The sequence below is a fragment of the Muntiacus reevesi genome, chromosome 1 (assembly GCF_963930625.1).
Source record: "Muntiacus reevesi chromosome 1, mMunRee1.1, whole genome shotgun sequence".
Taxonomy (NCBI): domain Eukaryota; kingdom Metazoa; phylum Chordata; class Mammalia; order Artiodactyla; family Cervidae; genus Muntiacus; species Muntiacus reevesi.
The window spans coordinates 284,633,615-284,656,959 of record NC_089249.1 but is presented as its reverse complement, the minus strand read 5'-3'; the positions used below and the strand labels follow the sequence as shown (position 1 = coordinate 284,656,959).

Sequence of the window (23,345 nt, the reverse complement as noted above, 5' to 3'; positions counted from 1 at the left end):
GGTGAAGAAGTAACAGGTTTATTCACACAGCTTCCTCAGCCCTACAGGCCCTCTTTCCATACAGGCGGGGCAACTTTCACACGAGCAATTTGCTTTCAGCGGAACAAAGAAGGGTCTGAGTGTCCTTTTGCACTAGCTGTCTCTCAAGTACCTTTAATTCAAAATCATATGCCAACATCACATATTTTGGGGGGACATATTCTGAACCTCCTCACCACCAGACTTAGTAGTTTTCTAGCATGAGTAAGAGAAAATTAGTATTTTATTTCAATGTTTTATTTAACCTTTTCATATTACACAATTTGCTGAAAACATTTAAAATACCAGTGAGACAAAAACAACTTTAAAAAAGAAAAAACACACAGACCAAATACCTCTTCTAGCTGAGGTATACTGCATAAGATTCATTGTCAAATCACAAGTTTTTGTTACTCAATTATACAACTTGGAAGCATATCAATGATATTCAGTCACTCAAAAGAAAAGACATTATATATCCAGTTTATATGAGAGAAAGAGAAAAGGAGAGAAATGTACAACTACCTGAAAGAGAAGAGAAACCAGAAATGCCAAAGTTAAGTATTACTTAAATTCTAGTGCAATGTGAGTTGTTACCAACGGGATTTTATTTCCATGTATATTACTGAAAATAACTAATTCAAACCTATCTTTTCAAGAGCTGGCAGATTGTTCATTTTTTCCCCATAAGATCTGGGAAGCAAGCTAAGGGCAAACGTCCTGCACAATGTCAGTTGAAAAACCAAATATCCAAGCAGTGTGTTTTGCTTCCTGGGCAGATGTATGAATACACGGGAAGACCGAAGTGCTTGTACCCAGTCAGCTAAGCGAATGCTGTGTGCGGTTTTAACAAGCCCAGTGCTGAAAACACAGCTGTGGACAGGCAAGCGTACCTTGCAAAAATGAGCAAGACCTCTAGTCTCTCAGTTTTATTTCTGAAAACACTATCAAACCCCACGGTCCACAATTATTTTGAAATTTAGTTTGTTTTGACTCATAACATCTAGTGCTGGAGTTTAAAGACTTATATTATTTACACTTAGAGATTATTTTGCAAGAAACCATAAATAGTCCCTCAAAGGAAAGAGATTTATAAACAGATTTAGTAAACCAGTTCATAAACTCACTTAACACAGTTAAGTAATATTAACCAGATTTTTCCGTTTTTAATTCCATTCATTTCAGACTATAGGACTTAAGAAACCCAACAATGTAAGGCAAGCGTATCACACTTCAGCTCCATGGCCAAACCTAGCTTATATAAGGGGACCATTGGGACTGTGAAATATTTTAATAGAATATTATTCATGATACTATTAATCACACTGAATTTAAAATGTTATTTTAAGGTATTATCATATTAAGAACTATAGCCTATGGGTATTTGACTTTGGCACCTAAAGAAACAAAGCAATTTTTAAAAGGGAAAGAGCATGTCTAATGTTTATTTTGCTTATTCCTTTCTAAATTCAGTTAAACATATTTGGCCAACATTTAAGTGCTTCAATTTTAAAGATTTCTTTTTATATTTCAACTAATTTGGAATGGTAATAAAAAATTAGTATTTTACTTGCCACATTTCAACTTTAGTTTTAAGTTGTACTCACTCTCCAAAGAGAAAATAAACACCTACTTGTGTGTGGTTCAGCCTATCAGTCTTATAATGATTCCATAATGAGACAGTACTATATAACTGAATCTTCATGATAACATCCATAAAATAATCTTGAAATATCTAGTTTTTAACTAGATAAAGGATCCTAGATTTTCACTAGTAGATACTTGATTCCATTCAGATTCTGTTCTATAAATTTTCTAAAACCTGTAATTTTCAGTTTACTCTTTTCTGAAACCATCTTCTTTGATTACAATAAAAATGAAAGGTTTTTAGGAAGTTGGGCATATTATAAACATCTAAAAATTTACTTAGTAATTAAAAGGCAATGAAAACAATTTATATGCTGCAAATTAGACAAATCATTATCTGAAAGTGTATAACTTATGTTTAATTTTACTTTCCCCCTCTTGGTGGAATGGGAAAATGGAAAACCTGTGTGCTTTAGTCATCAAAAAAAAAAAAACCACATTCACAAGATAATTGAGAGAGTTGCCACATATATATTGTTTGATACTTTTTGGATATCATCTTTTGGTTTCAACATTATTAATCACAAAAAGTAACCATTTCACTGACACTCAGTAAGTAAAATACACCTCAGTTTGTTTGCATTCTAGGTTGGACAACATCAGTGCAGTCACCATACTCCAGCTTGCTAAATGGATCAATCAAATGCATATTATTTTACTACACAAAGAGCCTCACCCACCAAATTCAATTTAGGGACAGAATTTTTATTAAACTGATTACCAACATTTTTGTTTATTATTTGTTGAAATTCTTTTCTTCACCCATAAAAAGCAAGGATAAACTTCCTTTGAAGTTTCTATTTTTCATCAGTATTCATCCAAACATATTTCAATAAAGGGTGATAAACCTACATTTCCCTTTATGTATATCTAGTTTGGAGAATACAACTATGAACAAAAACAAGAAAAAAATAAAAATTAAAGCCATTATTTAATGATGACTCTATGAAAGGCATGAGGCACAAATTCCCAGGTAAATTTTAATCGTGTCTTCTCTAAGACAGGTCATTCAGAAATGAAAGGCAAGTGACATTCCCTTTAGTACACAATTTGTAAATGTGGAAATAGGAATCGTTGTCATGATTATTTTCTGTCTCTGTTAATGAGAGTGGCTCTAAAAACAGTGTGATGATTCATAAAACTAGGTAAGCAACTCAAACTTGATAAATGTATGACAGATTATAAGCTGCTGGCACTGAAGTGGTGGGTTTGATATGGACGAGTATGCCGTTTGCCTTTAATCTTTTGGGTATCTTGGCTTTTAATGCTTTGTTCTGATATTCACACAGAAAGTACATAACTTCATTTTAGACAGTAAGCTGATCTAAGAGTGGAAAATATGTAGGGATGAAGGAAATTCCAAGTTATATGTATGCATATAAATGGCTTTATAATAATAAATGTACAGCCATTAAAGTTCTACAGGGACAGTGCAATTTAAAACTCTCAGCTTCTGCTTACAGATTGCCAAACCTAATCCTTCTTGTCTTTATTACTGACAACATAATTTGCTTAAAGGTAAACTATGCCCTCCTGCTACTATATACTATATTAAGAATGACATACCAGTATCAATGCAGAAGGTGAAATAAACGTGTGATAAATATTAAAGTCAGATGAAATAAATTCAGCTCTGTGAAATTTGGTTTTCAGTTTGCTGACAAATATTTGCTTCTTCCCAAGATTCTTTTTAGTTTGGCATTAGTACTATACTAGCTAGAATTTAATTCATATGAGTGTTTTTACTGAGTTTTCAAATTTGGAATACTCTGAATCCAAAATATGTATCTATGCCTTTTTTAAGAGGTGGAGAGTCAATATAATCATCATGGGCTGTTCCTGCCAGTTTCGGCGCCTATCCATTTTGAACCCGTTTTTCACTCTTGTCCTTCATAATTTCATAACAAAGCATTCAGAGGACGTCTGCCAGACTAGGCCGGGCTCTGGATCTCAAGCGCTGTTCTGAAGCAGCGTGGAGTAAATGGCCCTGGTAATCTGCAGCACCGCCGCGTGCAGCGCGTACTGGACGCCCACGGCGCCGAAGCCCTTGTAGAAGCCGAGCAGGCCCTCCTCCTGCCGCACGGTGCGGACGCAGTCCCTCAGGCCCTCGTACTGCGTGTTAATCGGGAGCACCTCATACCCCAGGTCTGTGTTGTCGATGATCGTGCGGGTTCCCTGCACGTGCAGGCGGTGCAGAACCGTCTCCAGCGGGTACAGCGTGACGTCAGAGCAGAGGCTGGCCGCGAAGTTGGCGATGAGCTCCGGAAAGTAGGCGTCCAGCACGCTCTGCACCGGGCTGGCGCTCTCGGCGAGGCGGCCGTCGTAGGCCTTTCTCTTCAGGATGAGCAGGACGACCTTCTGGACCACCGAGCTGATGACGTAATGGAGAACCCCGTGCAGCACCGTGGGGAAGACCAAGGACAGGAGCGGAAGCAGGCGCTTGCTGTGAGGCACGCCCAAGCCGACCGCTCTTCCGATCCCCTCCTTCACACACTCCAGAATCCCGGCGCCGTCTCGGATTATCTCACTCTGCGATGAAAAGGAGGAAACAGTAAACGTCATCAGCTGTTGCTTCTGTCACAGAGGATTTTCAGGTCCATTCAAGTCCCTTTTAAATTAATGTACTGACTAAAGGGGAGAAACATCAATGGTTTGCAAATGACAAATGTTATCTAGGCATTAGATCCTTTTTTCAAATAAAATTTCACAAAACAGCAGCGAAACTGGGAGCTGTTCCAATTGGGGAAGGGAGACAGGGGAAGAGGCGTGGCAGAGGACACACCAGGTGCCCCCACCTCAAGAAGCTCCCTGGGACTCATCCTGAAAAGCAACAACTACCGTTACGAGGAGGCGCAGTGCTTGGGTGGAAGGCATGGCCTTACCCCTTGCTCCAGTAGGACTTGCTGGCTCTGTGATCATGGGCACGTGACTTTACTTCTCCTAAGAGAATTACTCTTCTACAAAAGTGGGATTAGGCTGACCTACCTTTATGCACAGAGTTGCTGGGAGCATTAAATGCAAGAAGGCCTGGTGCAGAGAAAGCCTCAGGAGGTGTTAAGTCACTATCATCTGCAATGTCTCTACTTTTTACAATTATGGGATGTGTACAAGAAGTCGTGATACTGGTTACAGAGGCGCAGACAGGCAGAAAAGCAATTCCCTGGTGGCTCAGTGGTAAAGAACCCACCTGCCAACGCGGGACACAAGAAGTTCGATCGTTGCATCAGGAAGATTCTCTGGAGAAGGGAATGGCAGCCCACTCCAGTATTCTTGCCTGAGAATCCCATGGACAGAGGAGCCTGGCAGGCTACAGTCCACGGGGTTGCAGAAGAGTTAGACACTTGCCGACTAAACAACAACAACAAAGAGGCCAATTCGGCCGCAGCAGTGACTGAAGAGAAGAGCAAAAAGTGAAGTTAAAAAGGTATTCTGGGGCCACAGCATGCCACCGTGCAGACTTTCGTCTTTAGTCAGATGGGAAACGACTAGCTGGTCTGAAGCATACGATGGGTAAGATGGAATTTGTGTTATACTGGCTGTCGTGCAGAGGAACATGAGAACGAAGACTGAGAAACCAGTTAAAGATATGATGGTGGATTGGAACAGCAGGTAGTAAAGGAAATAAAATGATTCAACTGTGCTTTTATCATAAAATTACAGCCAACAGGAATTCCTGGTGGACGGGACGTGCATTATGGGAAAGAGAAGACAAGGATGAGCTCAGAGCCACCGGCCAGAGGCGCTGGAGGGATAACAGTCCTCTCGCTGAGCTGGGCTGCACTGCCGGGCAGCAACCGGGCCAGGGGTTGGGGGGGGCGGGCGGAGATCCAGAGTTCAGAAATTCGGAGTCTAGGGTGTGAGCTCCAAGCGCAGTTTACAGTCTAGACTAAAAGGAAAAGGTCGGAGCCGGACACATAAACGTGCAAGTTGGCAGTAAAGCTAAACCATGAGACCAAGATGAGCCCACCTAACCTCGGTCACTTCCCTGCCTCTGTCTCCCTTCCCACTCCAGCCTATTGTAATGCAGCAGCCAAAGAGATCCCATTCAGGACCTACGTCAGATCATGTCATCCTCCTGCTCAAACCCACCAACGACTCCCCGTCTCCCTCAAAGCAAAGCCAAGCTATCACAGTGGTCTTCAGTGTCCTGCATGCACTCTCGCCCTTTTCCATCTCAGACCTCATCTCCTCCTGTTCTCCTGTCCTGAGTCAGCTTTAGCTGTACCGGCCTTCTCTTTGCTTTGCAAACGCAAGTCGGATGCAAGCCTCTCGCAGGGTCTTTGCACCCGCGTTTCCTCTGCTTAGAACGCTCTGCTCCCAAATACCCGTGTAGTTCTTATGTTCACACCTTTACTCAAAGGACTTTTGCTTCTGAGAGAGAACTTTCTGGATCTTCAAAAAATAGTAATCACTTCTCTCTACCCATTACACCTCTTAATTTCCTTGTTTTATTTTTATCCTCCTTGGCACTTAGCACCATGAAGTATCCTTTTATTTGTCTTGTTTACTCCGCTGAGAAGTCTGAAATTCATCTCAGAGATGAGATGGATCCTTACTCAGCAAAAGGATATGAGCATTGCAGCTTAGAACGCTAACCCTGCATGACTATGTAGAATGGCCTTTAAATCCAGGAAACAGAACAAGCAGTCTTAGTAAAAGACAAGTCACTAGGAAGTTTATATGTAAGAGCTTCAGGAAGTGTCCTTTAGGAGATCTATGCATAAATGTGTGATTTTCAAGGCAAAGACTGTTCTCAAAGAGATCTGAGCTCCCCAGACAGGCAATCCTGCCCCCGCGCCCCCCCCAGACTATCAAGTAGGAAGAAAGCAGCCATGTGACGTGAAGGGCTGGGAATGGGGGGCCTATCAGTGGGAGCCATCTCAGATACTCCCTGAAGTCAGAACTGAGGACAGGATGACTGATTAGTTACAAAGGATGAAGGAAATATGAAAATCAAGCCTTCTCTACTTTTTAAACTCATAGAGATGGGAGAGTTAAAAGGAGTCACGGGAGTACTGAGCTCTCCCGGCCGTGACTGTGTGATACGGAGCAGAGGGCCCCGGACTGCGCCCTGGACTGCGCCCTGGACTGCGCCGCGGAGCACAAGAGAAGGCGTGGTAAGGACGGCATGAAAAGCGGGGAGGGCGCTCAAGAGAGAACCGGGAAGTCAGGCGGCAGGGAGGAAGCAGCAGGTGGCAGCCCGAGCAGGAAACACATCGGAGATTCTGGGTTAAAGAATCACAGTGAACCGCTAGTGAGCTAGGAACTCTACACAAATAACACATTTAATCTTTGTAATTCAGTTAATAAAATACTGTTCCCATTTTATGGATGCGAAAAGTAAGATTTAGAAAGGCTAAGACATCAGCTCTAAGTTACAGACCTAATTTGAGCAGAGAAATGACTGTGATACGGGGCTGTCTGAAGCTAACACTTGCTTTCCCCAAGATGTCACCCTGTTTGTTTTTCCTTCATTATCTTCCTGCTATTGCTTTCCTTATCTTTGAAATGATGTCATCTTATAGTGACAACTCTTTAAGCTGCAGCCCCATACAAGGGTTATATCATTTTCACACTGTCAAGTGCAAGGGGATAGGAAATACCTGGGTAGCAAGACATTTATGTCAAGCAATAATTCTACAAAATACATAAAGAAATCGATGATGTGGCCAGAAAAGCACCTTAGTGGAAAAAGAGTAATTTGAAGAGGTAACACTGATCCAGTGAGGCTTTTACAGAGAAAACTCATACACGCCAAAGACAGAAATACGCTAGAGTATCTGCCACTGGAGACAGAAGACGGGGGGCAGACAGCTGGACTGTGTGAAGAGGGTAGAGGAGGCTCGCTCACAGTTTTAAGTGTAGGATTGGTGTGAGAAAGGACCCCAATTCAGTTTACCTGAAGCGCCACCACGTGGTTAGAAACAGTGAAACAATGTAGAATGTGAGCAGGAGATTGCTTTAGCTTCTGTAGTACACAGGATCAAATGCTCCCTAAAAGGAATATGTAAAAAGAATGCTACCTACTGGTAAACTAGCTATGGGAACTACTCTTCTAATTGTTTCATGTTCAAGCAGTCATTTATTATCTGATAGGCCATAACCATTTGAGTTATACATAAGCATCTTAAAAAGTTGGGGGGGCACTCTATAGATTTTTTTCTTTTTAGAGCAAGTCATAGGCTGGGTTCTGAGACATCTGAATTGAGAGTACATCTGCCTATCATAAGGGATAACAAGAATTAACACTAGAGGCATAAATTAAATTTGCAAAGAAAACTGACACACTGGCAATGTACCTAGCATATAATCTCCAATATATGTATGATATCTGTGAAACATTTTGTTTAGGATATTGTCTTAAATTTTTATTACACTATCAGACATACACAATCTACTGAATATCCCAAAAGACATTTTTAATGAAAAAAGTGACAATAAAAAATAGCTCACCTGTACTGTTTCAATTAGACTTGCTGAATAAAAAGGCATTGCCACTATGTAAGTTAGGCTGTAGAAATTAAAACAAACTTATCAGTACACTGAAACAGGAAGCTTACACTAGAAATTTTAATACCTATTTTAATATATCAACATAATCTATATCAAGCTTGAATAACAACTTCAAGGTTTTCAACTATTAATACCTATAGCCTTAAGATGCTTCAGAGACCTATAACGTAAGATGCTTTACTCAACAATTAGAGATGAAAATCTATGTATTAAAATAACACAGAGACAGCCTGCAAGAAAATAACTTATTTTGGACCAGTAAAACGTAGGCTTGTTTATGATTCACTATTGGAACATCTACCTGCACACAGCTAATGTAGCCTATGAATCAGATACTTCAAATTTAAGACGAGGAATCCATTCCATTGCTTGCCTTTTTAGTGACACCTGAACAAGGCTACTGTTCTGCTATTGTCCTATCTATTATCATTATTAATTCCCAGATTTCCCACCCAGCAGAGCTAAGCCAGTCTTCCATGGTGAGTGAAGTCCCCTTTCATTATTAAAAAACAATATTGTACAGCTTTGCAAAGTTGCTTCCTATTGCCACTGCTGAGACATACAACTTTGCAAGCCTGCAAAATATAGTCACTTAAAATGATGTCAAGGTGGGACTTACCTAACCCCATGGGCCAGGTCCTGGCAAGTAGTGGTTTTCAAGGTGAATGGAACATCACTAAGTAATAATGTGCTGGAATGTCCCACAGAGGGAGCCAGCAAGCTGGGGGGTTTCCAATTCACAATCTTCAAGAAAAATTAAAAAGTGAAGAGTAAAATTCTAATCTATAAAAGTGGTCAGTGGTGTAATGTCACTAAGTGCCTTTAGGACTACATTTTAATGACACTAAGGTTTTGAGTTTGCTCATCACCATACAAATAAATTTGTATGTCTGCTTACCAATAAAATAATGATAATAATTATAAGAGTAATAATTTTCCTGGCAATTTAGGTTTAACAAGTTGACAATCCTTGCTAACTTCCTAAGAACACAAAGAAAAATTAAGTTGTGATTTCAACTTTCCAAATTAGGAAGATTTGAAAGATAAAATACATTTCAGGATTTTATTCCTAAACTTTGTTAATTTTCTTATTAAGTTTTAGTCCCATAAATATTTCTTTTGCTCTTATTTTCCTTAACTTTTATTTAATAAGCTTTTTTAAGTTCTAACACTATAAAAACTGGTTAAATTTCAATACAAATGCTGCTTTTGATACTTACGATTTCAATAGAAGGTGTTCTCCTATTTGTTTAGGATTCCATTTATGTGAAATCTCCCTAAAAAAATAAACAAAAGCCATGCTGTTTAAAACATCCTGAATTAACCCAAGTTTCAAAAAGTTAATCAATTTTTAATTTTTTTTAAAATCTGTAGCAGAAATATATTCTAATGGTGAACAATTTTCTTTCTGGGAGCTGTCAAACAATTACAGTGGGTTGGAAAGAGAAAAACACAGGCGGTCTTTCTGTATGCACTGGCAAAGGAGGAGGCGTCATAACCAATGACAGAAACGGACACGGGGCGCTCCCTGGTAGTCCAGTGGTTAGGGCTCTGTGCTTCCACTCCCGAGGGCCTGGGTTCAATCCCTGAAGCCATGCGGTGCGGCCACAAAAAAATGGCAGACAGGACAATGGATGGGGAAGGGAAAGGCAGACAAGGAAACAGAATAAAGGAAGAAAAGCTTAATTAACTGCTGCGCTGAATGACACATTTGTGTAGCACCTAATTTTCAAAGTGCCTCTACTTATTAAGATGGCATTACTTTTGTGATTTTTATTACATTCTATTATCTTTTTAAGCTCCTGCTGTATGCCAGACATTGTGCAAAGCACTTCACATAAATTATTTCTAACCCTCACAATGAACCTATAACCCTCATTTCATAGATGAGGAAACAGGCTGAGACGGTTCGTAACTTACCCAGAGCCATGCAACAAGTTAGTGGTGGAACTGGGTCTAAACCCTGGTCCACATGACTTGAAGTCTATACTATCTGCCTGTACTGCCTCTCATCTCACTCGATACAAGAAGGAATCCTGTGAGATACACAGATATTGCCTTGCATATCTTACTGCCTTGTAACACCTATAATAAGGTACTACCTTTTACTTATGAGAAAAAGAACGGTCAAAGAGATCACAGGGCCGTGTTCCAAGGAAAGGGGCAGAATGCCACGTCTTGGGCCAAGGCCTAGGACTCTGTGCGTCCTGCAAGTTAGGTTACTCTGGGAACCCGAGAAGAGGAGAGAGGCGGGCTGAATGAAGACGACAAAGGGAGAGAGTTATATCAAGAGTAAAGTAAAAAACAAGAAAACATGGAGAATAAAGGGGAAATCAAAAAAGGAGGCAGAAAAAGTGAAAAGGCAGACAGAGAGGATGGAAGGGAGGGGAGTGAGGAAGGTGGCATAACAGAGAAAAGGAAAACGTAAAACCAAGTGGAGACTGGCTGCCACCAGCTTGCCCGGTTACACTGGCGCACACACAATACCCTACAGGCAGAGCAGGAACCCCAGAAAAACATTTTCTGCTTGAAATGAATAAATATGACATAAGGAGACAGAGGCATACATTTTATATTAAAAAGGCGAAGGAAACCACTAATAATATGAGTGTTCTAAAAACAAACTCAGTACACTTATGGCATGTGTGATGCATGAATATTTCTACATTTTCCTAGAGACTGAAAGGTCCGTAGAGAAAAGTTGAGAAAACAAAACAACCATCTCTGATTTATAAGACCTTAGAGGGTGTTCTGGGTCACATTCTGATGAAATTATTACCAGGATACAATACTAGCTCTGAACAATTGTAGAATAGCTGGAATGACATTTAATGATTATGACAAAAATTCTAAAAAAGACTAGGCTACTTATCTTACTGACTTTATGATTATAAAACAAAATATGCTAAAAGGTTTGTAAATCTATTACTCTTGCCTGTGTGCCAAGCTGCTTCAGTCCTGTCCGACTCTTTGCAACACTGTGGACTGTAGCCCACCATGCTCCTGTCCATGGGATTCTCCAGACAAGAATGCTGGAGCGGGTGGCCATGCCTTCCTCCAGGGGGTCTTCCGGACCCAGGGGTCGAACCCACGTCTCCTACATCTCTTGCACTGGCAGATGGATTCTTTACCACTAACAGCACCTGGGAAGCCCTCCATTCTCTTATATGGCCTCAAACAGGGTTACCACAGGTTATTATGATGTTAATTTTGAGCATTTCATTAACATTATGGATACGTGGGTCTGTAACCTGCCTTTCTGTAAGGACTGGGACACGTTTGCTTTGAACACTAATTGTTGTTCAGTCGCTAAGTCTTGTCTGACTCTTTGTAACCCATGGACTGCAGCATGCCAGGCTTCCCTGTCTTTCACCATCTCTTGGAGTTTGCTCAGGCTCACTGAATACTAATTACTGCTGCCAATTCTTAAGATCATTAGGATTAAGGTAAAAACAGCAAAAAGAGAAATTTAAAACCAAGTATAAAAAAAAATGAGACACTCTTCCTGGTATCTATTCCTTTATAAAATGTGTAAAACTTACTGCCACAGCTCTAGAAATTTAAAGTAGCACATTTAAATGCTTCATGAAAGAGGGTAGTGTAAAAATATACTTGTGATTAAACCTTTTTATAGTCCATCACCAAGTACCAGGATATGTAGCTATTATTAATTCACTATCTTCACAAGCAAACACTGCCCTTGCTTTTTATCAGACTTTTTGATATACACACACTCCCATGCACAATCAATATACGAAAGCAACAGGATTTTGAAATAACACTGTATTTGTGCAGCCTTTACTTTTTTTAAAACAATAATTTATTTACTTATTTAATGGCTGTGCCGCGTCTTGGCTGCTGTGGTGGTTTTTCCCCAGTTGTGGTGTACAGGCTTCTGATTGCAGCCACTTCTCTCGTGGTAGCGCACAGGCTCGAGAGCAGGTGAGCTTGGCATTGCAGTTCTCCAGCTCTAGAGCACGGGCTCGGCAGTTATGGTTCGCCGGCTCTAGAGCACAGGCTCGGCAGTTATGGTTCGCCGGCTCTAGGGCACATGGGCTCGGCAGTTGCGGTTCGCTGGCTCTAGAGCATGGGCTCAGCAGTTATGGTTCGCCGGCTCTAGGGCACATGGGCTCGGCAGTTATGGTTCGCCAGCTCTAGAGCACGGGCTTGGCAGTTATGATTCGCCGGCTCTAGGGCACGTGGGCTCGGCAGTTGCGGTTCGCCGGCTCTAGAGCACGGGCTCAGCAGTTATGGTTCGCCGGCTCTAGGGCACGTGGGCTCGGCAGTTGCGGCTCATAGGCTCTAGAACACCAGCTTGGCAGTTGTGGCTTGCCGGCTCTAGAGCACTGACTCGGGAGTTGTGGTTTGCCGGCTCTAGAACACCAGCCCAGCAGTTGTGGTTTGTTGGCTTTAGAACACCAACTCAGCAGTTGTGGCTCGCCAGCTCTAGAGCACTGACTTGGGAGTTGCGGTTTGCCGGCTCTAGTTGCAGCTCACTGGCTCTAGAACACTGGCCCAGCAGTTGTGGTTCTCCGGCTCTAGAACACCAACTCAGCAGCTGTGGTTGGCCGGCTCTAGGGCATGTGGGCTCGGCAGTCGCGGCTCGCCGGCTCTAGAACACCGGCTCAGTAGTTGTGGCACACAGGCTCAGCTGCTCCATGGCATGTGGGATCTTCCCAGGCCAGGAATCGAACCTGCGTCTCTTGCACTGGCAGCAGATTCTTCACCACTGAGCCACTGGGGAAGCCCAAAAGCAGTACAGCCAGGAGCAACAGTGTTCTGACTGCAAATACAGAATTCTTTATACTCCATAATACAGAAATCACTGAATTTTGTTAAATTTTTATTTACCTCATATTTCCTGAATTCCTACTATGTGCTCAAAAGCAGGTATACAGTAAGGGGAAGAAACAAAGGGAACCGTGACCCTAAAGGCTGGGACCTAGTGTAAGGGACATACGTTAAAATAAAATAATCCCACTAATGAATGAATAATGACAAGCTGAATTTTGTGTTTGTAGGACAATGTCAAGGACATTTGATGACAAGTACTACATTTTGTGAACTTCCAGATGTTCAAGCTGGTTTTAGAAAAGGCAGAGGAACCAGAGTCAAAACTGCCAACATCTGCTGGATCATGGAAAAAGCAAGAGAGTTCCAGAAAAACATCTATTTCTGCTTTATTGACTATGCCAAAGCCTTTGACTGTGTGGATCACAATAAACTGTGGAAAATTCTGAAAGAGATGGGAGTACCAGACCACCTGACCTGCCTCTTGAGAAACCTGTATGCAGGTTGGAAGCAACAGTTAGAACTGGACATGGAACAACAGACTGGCTCCAAATAGGAAAAGGAGTACATGAAGGCTGTATATTGTCACCCTGCTTACTTAACTTATATGCAGAGTACATCATGAGAAACACTGGGCTGGAAGAAGCACAAGCTGGAATCAAGATTGCCGGGAGAAATATCAATAACCTCAGATATGCAGATGACACCACCCTTATGGCAAAAAGTGAAGAGAAAAAAAGCCTCTTGATGAAAGTGAAAGAGGAGAGAAAAAAAGTTGGCTTAAAGCTTAACATTCAGAAAACTGAGATCATGGCATCTGGTCCCATCACTTCATGGGAAATAGATGGGGAGACAGTGGAAACAGTGTCAGACTTTAATTTTTTGGGCTCCAAAATCACTGTGGATGGTGATTGCAGCCATGACATTAAAAGACGCTTACTCCTTGGAAGGAAAGTTATGACCAACCTAGACAGCATGTTAAAAAGCAGAGACATTACTTTGCCAACAAAGGTTCGTCTGGTCAAGGCTATGGTTTTTCCAGTGGTCATGTATGGATGTGAGAGTTGGACTGTGAAGAAAGCTGAGTGCTGAAAAATTGATGCTTTTGAACTGTGGTGTTGGAGAAGACTCTTGAGAGTCCCTTGGACTGCAAGGAGATCCGACCAGTCCAACCTAAAGGAGATCAGTCCTGGGTGTTCATTGGAAGGACTGATGCTGAAGCTGAAACTCCAGTACTTTGGCCACCTCATGCGAAGAGTTGACTCATTGAAAAAGACCCTGATGCTAGGAGGGATTGGGGGCAGAAGAAGGGGATGACAGAGAATGAGATGGTTGGATGGCATCACAGAGGCAATGGACATGAGTTTGAGTAAACTCCGGGAGTTGGTGATGGACAGGGCGGCCTGGCATGCTGCAATTCATGGGGTCACAAAGAGTCGGACACGACTGAGCAACTGAACTGACTGACTGACTGACTACATTTTGACATTATGTGTGATATAAAAAGCAATGGGGTAAAATTAAAGGTCAGAAATTCACATTTTTTTAAAGTGTGAGAGGAGCAACTTTTAGCTGATGAAATGTTTTTGTCTGAAACATTTAGCAAAGCTATGTTAAAGGAACTTCAAGGCTATGCGGTCCTTTGAAAGCACTCACAGTGGCAAAAAGCCTGATATCAGTCTCCTGTCTTTATTTCCTTCCCTATAAAGACTGAATCTCAAGTCTGCGATCTGAGTGGCTGCACCTTCAACTCCCTCAGTTCCTTGTCAATCCAAAAAATTAACCCTGCCAGGGGCCAATTCTGGATTAACAAACCATTTGGTCTTTAACTCCACCCCCGGGGTTTACTGTTGATAAAGAAAATCAGAGTCCTGCTAAACAACACCTATCCAAATTTACGGGATCTCCAACACTATCTCCTAACGTCATTTCCATAATCCCTTGCAAAGTTCCCCTCTGTCCCTCAGAGCTGTGACTCCCAAACATCTGTCACTGGTCTTACGCGCTTTGAGCCCCGTGCCTGCAATGTAGGAGACCCGGGTTCTATCCTTGGGTCGGGAGGAGCCACTGGAGGAGGAAATGGCAACCCATTCTAGTATCCTTGCCTGGAAAATCCCACAGAGGGGCCTGGCGGGTTACAGTCCACGGGGTCGCAAAGAGTCAGACACAACTGAGTGACTGAACTGAACTGAATACATAGCAGTAGGAGCTGAAAGACATATCTCAATAGATACTAGACCAGGAAGGGTTTTCTCCATCACATACCAATTCCGTAAGACATAATTATTTATTCTGTTTCTTCTCTTAGCTACTTTAAGCAAGTTTTCAAATTCAAGGTATTTTTAGCAACTATCATTTTTTCATATTTTTAATATGAAGCTAATAATGAAAAATGCCAAAAAAGGTACCTTGGTAAAGGTGTGAATTCACTGATTATTCCCTCTGCTCCAAGTGTGATTCCCTGCACGATAAATGTACTTCCCATTCCTTTCCAAAGGGCCCTTGGTCCCTAAAATGACCAAAATTTATTATTATTTCTGTTAATGCCTAAAAAGGAAATACAAAAGTTCTTAATAAAACTTGACATTAAATGTTTTCTGCTATTTTCCAGTAAGACATTATTCTAAGAACATTTCAGTAAAGAATGACAAGTAAGTTACCTCCTTTCTTTAATATTTGCTGTGTGAGCTACATTTAGGCCAAGATAAACACTCCAAATTAATAATCTCTAATATGGATCAAATACCTTTAATGTTTAATTAATTTTGGCAAAAGTGTGACATTACTGATTATTCAGTGATATCAAAAGGTATCATTACCCAGTTAAGTTACTTTTAGTATAAGAGTTATAATATCTTCAGTAACTAAATTAAAAGATTATTTCTCACCTGGGTTTTGTTGAAGCTGTACATAATATTGATGACTGTAAATGGGGTGAGATGATAGTGCCGAGCATGGTAGTTAACCTGTGAAAAAGATATTTTATGATTATTTTCTGTTATTGTTTTGTCAAAAATAAGAGCATGAAAGATACACAGTGGAGTCATAACATAAATAAAAGTTCAATTGTAAAGTCAACATGAATTATACAGAAGCAAAATTACTTTAGAAAATGCTTTAAATAACTTAAAAGTAAAGAACATGCGCTTATATACACACAACCCTGAAAAACCAATGTATAATATATCCAGGCTTCCCTCATAGATAAGTTGGTAAAGAATCTGCCTGCAATAAAATATATAATAAAGAAGGCTTTGTTGTTTGATATTTATGTTTCCTTAAACATCAGCATGAAATTCACTGTGGCAAAATGCTCATGCCATTTAACACACAGGAACCATGAAGAACTCTGGGAACAGATTTCTGTCTTCCATGGCAAGCAGTAACAAGCTATAAACAATTGGTAAATTATGAAATCAGTATGGGGGATCAGAACTAATACTTAATAAGTGACATAATAAAAAAGTATCAGAATGCATCATACACTGTGAAAGTATTACTTTATAAAACATTTTTAAACATCACTCATATATGTATACACTGGATCACAATGCAATATTGTCACAATGTAAAAAATGTGTCTAAAATTCGCTATTCTAGGGCATATACACTGTTCATGCTACTTAAACACTGATTTCTCTCTATATGCTTACATTTTGGTGCTAAGCATAAAAAATTTATTTGTTTGAAAAACTGGCTTATCTTTTCTAACTCAATTTTCAAAGAAGATGTTATACTATAGGTACTTTTGCCAGTGTGGCCCATTAGCCCTCAAACGCCTTATTATCCTTTCAGGGGATAGACATGTTCAAAATTATTTTCTTGATACTAAGGCATCATTTTCCTTTGTTATTGTGTTGACATTTTCAATAATAGTGCCAAAGCAACAGTGGGTAAAATTGCTAACTCTGGCATAACTGAAGGCAGTGGCACCAAACTGTACTTTTGTACTTATTGTATTCTTCATCTGACTCACGTGTGAAGAGGCAAAAGCCACTTTCCCTAAAAGATGCCCTTGGTGAAGCAGTAAGATATACTAATTTTATAGAATCTTGACTCCTGAGTACACATCATCTTTCTAATTTAATATTTTGTGTATTGCATATTGAATATACTGTCATAAGAAAAAGAACTTGTCTGATGGAGCTGTGAGTCTGAAAATAGTCACTTTTTTCCATGGAATACCATTTTTTTTTCTGGAAAAACTAACAAGACTATAGTTACTTGGGACAAACATATTTTTAAAACTAAACAAAGTGGCTCATTGATTAGAAAACAAGAATGTTAGCTGCCAATGATAAATTTGAGCCTATGAGCAAAAATTAGAAATCTGGAAACCCTATATCCACTATCATGAACCTACCAAAACTCAAACACTTTTCTGGTGAGATTTATAGTGATTGTAATGGTGGTGGTTTTTTGATACAGTATAAGCAAATGTCATAACATTTAGAAGATCTATATAATCATAAATCAATATTTTTCAATTAATCAATGCATGATGTAATAGAATCATACATGGGTAAAAAGAAACCCATTCAACATGAAGGACAGATCAACAGGTTTTAATGTAAAAGAGTACAAAAAGATTTAACCTGTGTGGTTTCAGATTTCACAATGCAAATAACTTTATCTGCCAATTATCTAAAAAAATATAAAACTCCCATTTTTAAATACATACGTATATAAGGCTAGGCTTTCTTGTTTCTTTCAAAAACATGTGCTGCAACAAACTGACTGCAGAAACAGATGTGACAATCTGGTTGCTTTCTATTATGCCAGACATTAAAGATATTTTCAAAAAAGTTCTATAAAAATGTTATTTATGCTAATACCTCATCAATTTATTGTTATTTTAATGAATTAAACATATATATATGTATATAAATTATCCCAGTTTGGGATTCTGAAATGGCAAATATTGGTAGATATAATCGATATAAACAATCATTCTTTGGGGATCTCAATAAATTTTAAGACTTAGCTTTCAAAGAGCAAAAAGTTTGAGAACTGATATATTACACATTTTGGTATACATCACGTGGAATAATGGTTACATGGTCTCAGCCATTTATCTGAGGCCTATATGTCAAATCAGGGTTAGGATCACTGTTTAGAAAACCACATAAAGTACATACCTGACACTGGCGGCGCAGAACGATGCAGGGATGGGCCAGTACGTTTTCTGTAAAAAGACTATAAAAGGACAATTCATATTTACAACACATGTAAAACTGAATTTATTCTTAAGGAATCATGTATTACTTAAGTGATACATTATTCTTAAAAGTAAAAAAAATAGAGTTTTCAAATGTTTCGATGTGTTTACAAATCATTGTACCAATAACAAGATTCAATATGAAAAATAAACTAAAGTCAGATTTGCAAACTGGTAAGCAAAGAAACAACATATAATATGTGCAGTATAAAGATGAAATTATCGATACACTTGTAGGCCTGATATGGAAAATTTACTTCCTAGACAATTTAAATGCCCCTTCCCCTTTCTTTCAGAGGATGTGCTGTGAACAAAGTTCAAAATCAAAAGAGCCCTCCACCCCACAAATTTTGGCGTGGATGGACTTTGCACTTAAGTTACAGGAATTTTAATGAACATATTAGGGGAGACCTAGATGCCATGCTCTTTTTTCCTAACATCAACTCTAGCACATCAACACTAGTTGAATCAAATATCACAAAATAAACACTAAAGGTGTCTCAAAAAGTATATTTACACAATATTTTGCAGTATATGGAAATGTTGATTCTACAGATGCTATGCTGCTAAATATCTTGTCATAATTCTGATGTTCAGGAAAAAGGTTCAATGCAAAATTACTTGTTTTGGGGGGGAGATAAGATTACATTTTATTTTTTGGACAGACACATGAAAAGTTCTTACAATATTCCTTTAAATTATTTTGTGTTTATAAAATTGAATGAATTTTCACTATCCTTATGGGAGAAAATTGTAGGTTTTAAATAATTTTTCTGCACAGAACTTTTTAATATTTAACTACTGCTCCAAAAATCAATCTAAAGGAAGTAATACTAATTATTTAACATTATAAAGAAAAAAACTTTAAATAAAACTTGAATTAAAAATCTTTAGACAAAACATTACCTTGCAAGTCCAATACCAAATCCAGCAAATCTATTCAACTGCTCTAAAATAGAAAGAATAAGATTACTCATAACCATTATTTAGGTTTACCATAGAAAAGAACAAAAAAAATCTTTTTACTAACATGATATTCATTTAAACTCCATGTCCCCAAATCGAATTTTGACAGGGGCCGAAGGTCATTTGAACGAGTGAAGAACTCCATTGAAGCTTGTGGCAAGTTGCAAGGGGTAGACTCCCTAACTGCTTTTCAACTCCAAATCATTGTTGCCACATGGAATTCTGAGTCCAGAGTTTCAAAGCTGTGATTTTCCTAAACAGATATTCTCAGTTTTATATAGTATCTTCCGGTTTTAAAATATTGGCAACTATTTTAAAAAGGATTAATTTCATGTAGACTAAATCAAACATGTTTTGCAGGTAAATGTCAAGGGCTACTAGTTTTCAACTTCTAATTTTTTTTTTTTTCTAGTGAAGACTCTGACTGATAACTTTCATCAACCACACCTCCTGTATTGTAATCAGTCATTCACTGTGACTGGTGGAAAGTATCTGTGTTAAACCAACAGTTGCAAGCAAAACATCTCATGAACGTAATTAAGTTGAAAGAGCACTTATGGTAGCTAAAATGGGGAAAAAAAGGCTCTCTTCTCTCTCTTCCCAAGTTTTAAAGACTTTGATGTGTTGTTATTTAGTTGCTCAGTTGTGTCCAACTCTTTTGTGACCCCAGTGACTGTAGCCCACCAGGCTCCTCTGTCCATGGGATTTCCCAGGCAATATTGGAGTGGGTTTCCATTTTTCTCTAGAATAGTTTGATAGTAGCTGCTTAATACCTGGAGAAGGATATGGCAACCTACTCCAGTACTCTCGCCTGAAAAGTCCCAGGAACAGAGGCCACCTGACACCCGACAGCCCATGGGTTGCTAAGATTTGGACATGACTGAATGACTGAACACGCAGCTAAACCAGGTCTCTCTGATGTACTACTGTGTACATACGTGCTGCTGCTCATGGCACAGCTATAGTCTGATCAGGAGGATTTACAGCTGGAAAATTCCTACCCATGTGTCAAAAAAGAAAACAAATTTTTTTCTAACTGAAAAACTTAAAATCGTAAAGATGAAATATCAAACCCCGAGAGACTAGACATTAAATTTCAGCTATAATGTTCACAAGGGATTTTTCTCCCATTCTCTTTTCACTACGCTCTTCTCCAATCCCTCCCTCTCATCTCTGCTCTTTTGAATGAAGTAATGCCCTCACTATTCCCTGAGAGCCAGAACATGACCATGTCAACAATCTCTGGGGAAACCACCCTTGCCTTGGAAAATGTACAAGGGCAAGGGCTTCTTTGCCCAATTAAGATACTTTCCTCCTTTCATCTTTTCCCTTTGTGTTTGTATAGGTCCTCCAATAAACTAACAAAAAATACCACTGGCGTTCTCTGGAAGGTGTCAGGAAGGTTTACTAGTATTAACTAAGTCTCCCAGGCGTCTATCCTCTTTGCAGAGTTTTTCACCAGCCTCTTAACTGCTGCAAAACACCCCCCACAAAACCCTGGATATTAAAGATCTCCTCATTTTAACTATCAACGCATAAATTATGAAAAGATAAAACGTCAGCTTTACTGCCTGAGAAGGTAACTGTGAGGCAATCACATATGCATTTTGAATAATTTATAACTTTCCAGTACTCCTTCTGGGACCTATGGGAAAAAACAGCTCGAGAGAGTGAAAATCTAACTGTATATATAACACTGAGTAAGTCACTGATCCTCCTCTATCCTCACTGGATGATAGTACAGTCTGTTCCTCCCTGTAACCCAAACCAAATGTTACTGTACTTCCTAGTCAAAGAAATGAGACTAAAATTTATGTCTAGAATGTACATAATATTTAAGGGTATGATCTATTATTCTAACACTTTTAGGAGAACGGGAACATGCAGCAGCCATTATCTCCATTTGATGAATCCAGACGATGTTGAAAATATCTAGATTACATAGAGCTGCAATTAAAACATCTTTGTCTTCTGACAAGGAGGCCTGGCGTGCTGCAGTCTATGGGGTCGCAGACTCCGACACGACTGAGCAACTGAACTGAACCGATCTTCTGACATTGCAAATAATAATTATGTCTTGATTCCAAATTCTTATCTTGAAAATGTCTTAAGTGTTTTTCATTCTTTAGTGGAATTTTTATGTTAAAAAAAAAAGAAAGGAGGAGGTGGGAAAATACAGGAGTATTTTGGGATCTAGAACACGAACACAACTCCTATGATTACATGGAAAAAAGAAAGGTTGACTTTTAGCCTACTGTGTGATCCACACTGTATCAGGCATTACTGACACCTCATTTTGTTTGTAGGTCTTTTTTTTCCCCCCACAAAACCCTTAATTATTCTTCTATACACTTTAAAGATGAGGACAGCAAGAGAGCACAGAGGTTAAGAAAGTCTCAGCTTTCAAGAGAGGTAGAGAAAGCTCTGAGCCGAAGGCTGCCTATGGTCTCCGAGAAAGTTATCTGCACAACGCAAAGCCACCACAGATCAATGGAATCAAGGTGATACGGCGGCCGGTCAATCAGCTACTTCTCACGTGAGTCCCGATACACAGCAGGCCAGTCTCCTTTGTGGATTCTGGGCATGGGAGGTAGCGTGCCGAAACCTTCCGTGGTCGCTGCCACGCAAGGCTAAGGCAAGCCTCTCCAGAAAACCCTGGGGCAGGGAGAGGCCGGAGGCCCGCTCGGGGGCAGAGGGCGAAAGGAGCGCCGAGAGGCGGCGCGGCGGGCCCGGTGAGCGCCACCCCGCGCGGGGCCGCTCCGCGCGGACCACCCCCGGACCCCACCCCTGTCCGCCCCTCCAGCCCCCGAGACCCCCAGGCCCTCACCGTCGCCTCCCACCCCGCCCCTCAGGCGCCCGCCCTGCAGGCCCTCACCGCCTTCCCTCAGGCGCCCGGCCCCTGCACGCCCCCCAGGCCCTCACCGCCGCTGCGCCCCGCGCCGCCGGGGCAGGGCCCCTCCGCCGGGGCCTCGGGCGGCGTGCAGGGGGCAGGCGCGCCGCGGGGCGGGCTCTCCTCGGCCCAGTGCAGGTTGCGGCTCCCCGGGATGTCTGGGGGAGAGGTCACCCAGCGGCTCAGGTCCGACGCGGAGCTGAAGGACCTCGCCGGAAAGGCGCCGCCAAAGCCCGGCTCGTCTCGGGCCCCACCCCGGTAGCCCAAGCCGTCGAACCCGTCCGGGCGCCGCGGATGCATCGCGCACGGGGGCAGGATGAGGCCAGCCCGCCCCGGAGCCCGCCGCCACCCGGGCCACACAGCCTCTCCTCAGCGGCCGCGGCGCCCCGGCAGCCTGACACCCGGAAGTCACCCGGCAGCCCGGACATGCAGGGAGCACGTGACCCTACCACTTCCTGCGGCCGCGGGAGGCGCGGTTGCTAAGGAAACGCGGCAGCACGCAGAGCGGCGGCCCGCGGGGAGGATGCCGGGAAGTGGGAGGTGCTAGGGGTTGGGAGGGAGGCCTGTGACCCGGCGAGAGGAGCCTGCAGCGAGACGGCGCGCGGTGGGCGTCTCCGCCGGAAGTGCCTCGCCCCTCTCAGGGGCCCGAGGTCTGTTTCGCCCTGGTTAATGCCCCGCCAGCCACGAAGGAGCCCGTGAAGGTTCCAGTTGCCGGTGCCCGCAAGGTCGCACCTGGCTTTCCCTCCTCTACTTGGCGCTCTGAGTGAAATTACTGAGATGCCTGGCTCGGCCCAGTGAACCCGGAAGTGTGTGGACGGCTGGACCTCCTGAGTAAGGTCGCAGGAGAAAGCCCTCCTAGTTCCTGCCCTCCTGGCGCCACCCCAAGAATACAAACTGTTCTTCAGGACCTAGGATTAAGCATCTTCCTTTGCTAAGGCCACAAAACGACTACGAATAGTTTTCTGTAGTTTTCTTTTTTTCTCCTTGTGCATCTGAATCAGGGGCGTATTTAAATCCCAAGCGATACTGTTCAAGATGGAGACCTAGTTGAAAAATTAAGAGGACTTCTAAAGAGTCATCTACTACCTGTTTTTATGAGCTCCATGGGCTCTTTTGGCAGCATGTGTCTCCCTAGATCTCAAGGAGCCCAGCATGGGTTCTTCCTCGGTCCTTCTTCCCCCTGGCCGCCCAGGATTCTGAGGGCTTTCAGAGGAGAACTCTGACGCGCTATTCTCAGGCTTCCACAAGCGAACCTTTTTTTCAAAGTGATCATCTGCTTCGTCTTGAGTGGACTGACATTCT

The 23,345-nt window shown here is 41.5% G+C and overlaps 1 protein-coding gene across 1 annotated transcript; it reads right to left on the bottom strand.

Annotated features, from left to right (window-relative positions):
* Window positions 1-254: 254 nt before the first annotated feature.
* Window positions 255-22,466, bottom strand: SLC25A46 (solute carrier family 25 member 46). Its single transcript, XM_065923819.1, has 8 exons — window positions 22,076-22,466; window positions 19,094-19,136; window positions 18,108-18,165; window positions 15,858-15,935; window positions 15,378-15,478; window positions 9,399-9,455; window positions 8,119-8,176; window positions 255-4,194 (listed from the first exon to the last, which is right to left on the bottom strand). The coding sequence occupies exons 1-8, from the start codon at window positions 22,341-22,343 to the stop codon at window positions 3,616-3,618; spliced, it is 1,242 nt and encodes a 413-aa protein (XP_065779891.1). The 5' UTR covers window positions 22,344-22,466; the 3' UTR covers window positions 255-3,615.
* Between the last annotated feature and the right edge of the window lie 879 nt (window positions 22,467-23,345).